This window comes from Lagopus muta, chromosome 14 (genome assembly GCF_023343835.1).
Source record: "Lagopus muta isolate bLagMut1 chromosome 14, bLagMut1 primary, whole genome shotgun sequence".
Taxonomy (NCBI): Eukaryota; Metazoa; Chordata; class Aves; order Galliformes; family Phasianidae; genus Lagopus; species Lagopus muta.
The window spans coordinates 3,182,230-3,189,595 of NC_064446.1; the positions used below are offsets into that span (position 1 = coordinate 3,182,230).

The 7,366-nt window shown below is 39.6% G+C and overlaps 1 protein-coding gene across 1 annotated transcript in view; it reads right to left on the reverse strand.

The window, feature by feature from the left end:
* The window catches only part of LOC125700426 (ran-binding protein 17-like), a 136,472-nt gene extending 129,503 nt beyond the window's left edge, over positions 1 to 6,969 (reverse strand). The window contains 4 exon segments of the mRNA XM_048960980.1: positions 2,264 to 2,391; positions 2,393 to 2,455; positions 5,729 to 5,901; positions 6,883 to 6,969. Coding sequence (XP_048816937.1) covers positions 2,264 to 2,391; positions 2,393 to 2,455; positions 5,729 to 5,901; positions 6,883 to 6,969 — 451 coding nt within the window.
* Between the last annotated feature and the right edge of the window lie 397 nt (positions 6,970 to 7,366).

Sequence of the window (7,366 nt, forward strand, 5' to 3'; positions counted from 1 at the left end):
AAAAATCCAGAAATGAGAAAGCAATGAATGCTCTGCTTCCCAAGCTCTTTCAGTGAGGAACCATTAACAGCTCTGAGATGTTCCAGTATCCTTACGACCTGAACATGGTTTATCACATGACAATTCAACATAGTAATTGTGCTTCAGTCAGACCTGTGGTACAGTGCATTCTATACATCTAAGTGCTGCAGGCACAAGAAAACCTCATGACATAACAAAGTGGGGGGATCAAATATACACTAAAAGATAATGCTGAATATGGAATAACGCAGACCATTTCAAGACAAGTTTGAACTTATCTTAAATCTCAGTTTTTTGTTTTTTTTTTTAAATTACCACAGAAATACATACACAACAAGATCTGGAACTGAAAACAGAGAAGTGTCAACTTTTAAGATGAGATGTGATGAAAACTGGTAACCATCTTCTTGCATTTTTGCTGTTTCGTTTCCAAATAATTATTATCTGTAAGGGCAGTTGACACCACGGACCCACAACCAACATAAAATACAACATCTCCAAGCGAAACTTCATCAAACACACATCATAGATTGCAGTACAAACAGCTGTTAATCTAAGACATGGAGAGATTAACACCATCACTAACTAAATACTGAGCAGCCGAAGCGTCTGAGAGAACAATTCGAGGTCAAATTAAATCAGCATTAACAGCTACTAAAGAATAGCACTTTGAAGACAGTATCACAAACTATGAAGCCTCTTCAAACACCGTAACAATCACTTTGCCCAATAATCTTTTCCAAAATAAAAACCCACATCCTCTTGCAAATGGCTGCAGCTTGCGTTTAGTTACATGATGAGATGCCCTCTTCTCTCAACAACAATTAAAAGGTTTTGACTTCTTTCCCTCTTTTAGACCCTCAGTACTTAAAATGCATTTGCTTTTGTAGCTACCTAGGCAGACAACATCTTTTCTTTTAGAAAATAATTATTGCAGTAATAATCTGTAATTATGGTTTATAACAGCAATAATCCCAAAGAAATGAGTCATTACCACAGATCACGAGTAATCATTAACAACTGCTAATGACCCATTTCTTGGGGATTATTGTTTTAGTAAACCATGACCAAATCACTATTGATACTGAGAGCAAGACAGCATAATAAAATGGGATCTTAATATGGTATTAACTTATTTTGCACCATTAAAACCCATTAAACATCTAAATTTAACTACATATGTCTAAGGGATGGAGCAGCTATTGTTCTCCGTGAGCACAAGTGTTCTGTTTACACAAAAGAAACACAAAATTTAAACTGCATCAAGTATTTCCTAATGCATAGAGGCACAGTCCCCAGAGCACCGACACTGAAGGATTCCAACTCATTCCATCCCTCTGGTCCCCCTTATTGGGTAATGCAGTGTAAACTCAGACTGCAGCTAGTCAATGAAATCAGGTCAGTCAGTGGAAGTTCTCCCACATAGAAGTTGCTGGGTGCATGGGAGAAGGTGGAATAAATAAAATCAGGTAAGTGAAAGGTTTTATATGCATCAATGAAAAAATAGCTCCTACATAGAAGGAATTTGAATTGCCCATGGAAGAACAGCAAAACATATCATAAATATTTAAAAGCATGCAAAGAAACAGCTGTATAACAAGTAAGCTGTCTCACCTTGTCAAAACAACACCATTTATCCGTGTAAAGATGCAACACATGTAAGATAATTTATTAAGAAAGCGCCAGTGGTTGTAAAGATAAGTTAGGTGAGATACAGAGCTCTGAAATAGGTACCCAAAAATACATCAAAAGCACTACTTACTTTTACAACTTACGCAGTAACAATTCACTCGGGTTTCTTAGAAGTCTGGTAATTCATCTTAACAGAATTGTTTAATGTAAGCTAAAGTTTTAAAAGTAAATTTAGTTTTTACAGATGGATAAATGCAAGAAGAAAAAAAGTTCAGATCTTCAATTCCAGAAAATGCTCAAATAGCAGCTGGCTCCTATTAGGGCACCTGGGGCACTGATAGGTTGATGTTCAGAAATTTAAGGAGTTTTCAGAGCTCTCATGTCTATACTTTAAAGATGTAACAAGATATTAAAGGTATCAACTGTCCATCTATCTATTCAACATAAAGACAACCAGCGAAAATGTGGCGCAAGGTCACTTGGAACATGAATTTCTAGTTCCAGAAAAGATGGAGAGGCATCTGCCATAAGATCATTGTAAAATCATAAATCTTTCATATGCAAGGATATTTATACTGCACATAAAATAATCTAAACATTAAATACTGACCTTCCTGGACTGTGACTTCTAATGGATTCCTACTAGAAGAGTGCAATAGTTTTCGGTAGTTTTGGGCATTTTGGTCAAACAACTGTCCAAGAAGTGTACAGATCTTTTCACATCCACACCTGCTAACTGCATAGTTGCTCCACTTGTTGGAAAACTGTAGCTGTATCATCCAGTGAATCTTCCAGGCCATCTCTAGAATAGAAATAAAAAGTAACCACCTAATCACGTTGCCTGAAAGCTCCTTCTTCGCTTTCCCATCCGGATCTTGCCCAACTGTCACTGAAATGCTGAGCTGTATATAAAAGCCATAGCACCTGGTGTACACAACAGACTGATGTAAGCCCTCATGTTAAATACACACATACCCCTCCCCACACATCAGAACAATATTCTATTTGTGCTATCCTCTTAATGTACAGCTTAAAATGCAAAGAACTACAAGGCAGATAGGAGATGAGATTGGCAGCATGAACGCAAAGATAAATCCTGAAAATCTGAGGTCCTCTGTGCCTATGCCTGAATATACAGGCAACATATTTCTCACAGGATGACTGTGGAAAAGAATGGAATACGCAGCGGAAGGGGATTTTGCACATCCATCAAATTAAGTACAAGACCATGATATCAAAGCCAAGAAGTTTCAGTAAAATTCCATGCAGTTGCTTTATAAATGTTTATTATGGGTTCTTCTACAAGAAATACTTCTAACAAAAAGAGTAATAGCTCTTCCTGTGAAGTATAACTGTACTTATTACACAACTGTCATGGTTTTATGATTTTTGGTCATCAGTATTCCACACCATAACATCATGTAATGCATTGGGGGTGGGGTTTGATATCTGCCGAATGTTCGTCCATCGGAGAAGAACTACTTTTCCCCAGGAGACTTTGCGGTCAGCAAGGGGATAGAACTCCAAGCAAGGTCACCTGATCCTTCTTCTTCGCCTGCTCTTCGCTGTCTGCGCTTCGCTATCTGCGCTTCGCCGTCTGTACTTCAGTCACTCAACTGGACTGCACTTCTCACCCCAGCATTGTGGTGAGGTCTATACAATTCAAACAGACTCTCTCTCTCTCTCTCTCTCATTGTATTTTACTAATACTATATTTAGTAAAATCATTTGTTTCACCTCAGATCAGTGCTGTTGTTTTCAAGTATTTTGGGGTCCCCTGCTTCCCCTTTCCCAGAGGCGCGGATCCGCAGATCCCTCCGCCCTGCTGGTCACGGAACTGGGCCAGACCAGCCCATAAACCGTTGACAACAACTCACAGTAGGAGAAGTTTACTCATCAGCAGGTTAATCTGCTGCTGCACAGGCAATGAACAATCTGTAGAGTCTTCAGAAATGTTTCACTGGGTACAGATAAAGCATCGTATTTTTTGTAAAGGAATGCAAGCATGACTGCAAGGTGAACACAGAGCTCAGGAGTCAATCAGACAAGCAGGCTGTGAAAATAAAAGTCTACACTGAACTTTAAAACCCAAAAGAAACAGCAAAGAAAGATGAAAGGTAGAAAGGCAATCAAGTCAGTGAGCACACTGACCATGGAGCACTGTAGAAGGAAATTACTTCTTTCCAGGTAGAATACATCTCCTTGGTATTGAAAGGTTTACTCATAGTATGGATGGAGGTTTCGTCTCTTTGGCTTAGAGCCCACATGGCTCATGCAGACTGGTTTCCTCTGCATGTGGACATATTAATGTGCCCAGTGCTAACACCTCAATTTTGAAAGATATAAAACAGAAGGGCATCCTTCTCTGAATATATAACCTCCTTAATGAAGGGTGATATTATCACCCGTACTGGCTTGTAAGGCAAATGATCACTGCAGAAAGCAAGACCTACTGACAAAGATACCAATTAACGTCCTTGGAGCAAACAGAATTCTTGACAGATCATCCCATGTTTCTCAAGAACTGTCTAGACACTTACTATCAAAGACTACATTTGATACAGCTGTCTATTGAAATGCCATAACAGGATCTTCATCACAAAAGAAAGTACGACAACATCAGAAAGTTACATTAGTTAGAGCAGCAGGAGGTTACATGCTCACAGCAATATCAGGACTGTCTTAAGAACGACACAGAGTGCAGAAAAGCAGAACAGAAAATATGACTTAAAATGTCAAGGAAGTTTAATTTGCCTGAGACATGGCACAAGAAAACTAACTGCGTATACACCAAGCTGCTGCTTCTTCCTGTTTCTAGCTTTGGAGTGCTGGAGGCACACAACTTTGAGTCATCAGGAACCTTTAACGTACCTCACACAGGTAATACCAACAGCAGCCACTAAAAAATGAGATGAGATGCATGCATGAGATTTTGGCTAAGTTGAGACAAAAGGATAACAACGGTGAAGCTGAATGTACTTCCTCACACAAGCAGACCAAATATATCTCAGCAAAAGAAAACTGAGAAAGAAAAGCAGATGTGGCTTATTCCACAGTCCTGCAGTATCTCATTAACAAGTATCCATGAAAGCCCTCAAAAAACTAAATCCTTTCAGTAATCTGAACAGGACAGTTTCCTGAATCACACATCATTACCAGTGAGGAGATGTCGTGTCACTACAAGTTGGTGCCAAAACCACAGCCCATAGGGTGATGAGACACAAATTTCTCATTCAAGAAAAAATTCAAAATGCGCCCTCAGGAGGTAAAGAGATGTACACAGTCTTTGGGACAGGAAATGGGTGATCTGCCTGAACGTGCTGGAAACCGGGCAAACCATCAATTCTGACTGGTGCAGTGTGACACAGACTAAGAGGAAGGCTCAAACTTCCAGACTCATGCAGAAGATCACGACCTTTCTCCTGCAACATGATAATGCCAAGCCCCATACCAGTCTGAAGACCATGCAGCCCATTGCCAATCATGGCTTCTAAGTCCTGCCACAACCACTGTACAGTCCAGACTTGGTGCCTTCTGACTTGCATCTGTTAGAACTCATGAAAGATGGACTGTTTAGGCAACATTTTCCTAGCAACACCACCACCATAGCAGCTGTGAAACAGTGGAAGACCTCCACTGGTGCAGATCTTTACAAGGACACCATGCAGCTCTTGTTCACTGCTGGCAAAAATGCAGAGCAAACGGTGGGTACTAGGCTCCAAAACAGTGTTTACTAACTGAGAATTTTCTCTATCAAATAATGCTAATGTGCTCTTCAGCTCTCTGTTGTAGTTTCCATGGAAATAAACAGGAGGCATTACTTTCAGAGCAATGTGCATAGAAGGAAAAAAAGGCTTTTTTAAGAACAGAAGAGACTGCAAGAGGAATAAGAGCTAGAACCAACATTTGATATTGACCTGGATTTAATAATCAGAGTAGATGGTGTCAACCAAGTAAGATATTGCCCTGGTCATCAGAATCAGAGTTTTAAACATAACCGAAATGTAACACACTGATACAACTGAAAATTAAACATTCTGTGTTACAGTTCCAACAGCTGCAATTACAAATTTACCTTACTACTGCAGGAACACACTCCAGTCTGGAAGTAATATAAGCTTTTGTTGTCTCAGGTGCACAGGTATCTAAGAGGCAGGGTTCTGCTGTTTTCACAAAAGGTACAGATGCCACCTTTCTTTGCCACAGAGTAACCAAATAACAAATGCTATTTGGAGCAAACTCCCAGTGCTGTAAGAAACCAAAACATACATCTGTTAAAGCACCCCAGAGTGAAATTTTACTTGTGAAACACAATGCTTTTATCTTGAGCAGTTTTATTCACTCACCTAAATACTGAAGGACCCTGTCAGAATTGAGATGTTATGGAACACACCACGGACCACGCTCACACTTACTGCACTGTGCTACCCACTGACACTCTGGCCTACAGGAGCAGCACCCTACTGCTGGGTGTTATCTTCCACTGCTGTAATGAAGAACAGAGAAAGCTTCCAAAGGAAACAGTAAATTAACAATCACAGTGTTACTCAAACAGTGGGCACACCCAAAAAATCCATAAGATTTTTAAGAAGTGTGAGAATCTTGATCCTGTCTTCCAGGATCAGGTCTTTCCTCTACATCTTTCACAGGTATGCAGGGACCCCTCACAAATTTAGACTCTATTTCACCCAGTTTCTGAATCCAACTTAGCAGCTTAGCATATAGGCAACTGTACACATACATGTACACGTTTATTTATGTATGTACACAAAAATTTAGAGATGCATAGATGCAAAACCAGAGCTTCAATCATCTAGTCGATGTAGGCACTAAGTTCAAAAGGGAGCACAGGTTTAAGCATTTTAGACCTGGACAGAGGGTCTAGTTTGCCTTTTTTATTTTTATTTTTTAGGGTAAGGACTAGAGCTGGAGGATTAACATCTAGGTCCTATTTCAGTCATCTATTCCTCCTTTTAACCTAGTCCCATTACAGAACTCCGTAGGCACAACGGGAACCAGCTGCAAAGATTTTAGAAGTAACATCACTAATAGTATACTTCTATGTGATTTTGCATCTGTGTGATGTTGCATCACTAATAATACATTTCTACGTCAAGTCAAGGCTCACCACATCCTCAAAAAACACCTAAATCAACACAGCAAATCGGGATCAACTTCTTTGTCTTTCAATAGTAGAACAGAACAGAAAACTTCAGTATACGTTCCTACCTGTAGGCCAGTAACGGTACAGTTTGCTATGAGCTGGAAAACTTCTGGGTAATCTGTCACTAACTGTCCTAGTTGATGGTTTGTCATCAGCTGAGCCAAGAACCGACAGAATTCAAGGGATCAGATAAACCCTAAATTCAAAGAAGCAAATTTTTGAAAAGTGAACAGTTTAATTTAGTAGAATTTTTATGAGCACTGTGGCTGATCAGGTGACAATTTCATTTGCACAGCATTTCTGCTTTATTTTGAATAGTAAAGCAAAGCAAACAGATGGCAGGCTGAAAGTGGTTTTGATAGATGCAGTAAATTAATGACAAATGTGACAGGCAAAAACAAGCCCACGGCTGTTTCAGCATTCCAAATAAACAGAATCACAAGTAGACAGACAGATACCTGTGGATTTTTCAAGTATTTGTTTTGCTCCTTTGGTTAGATTACCAAGATACCTGGCACGTTCTGGATTGCTGAATAAAGATCTCCCTGT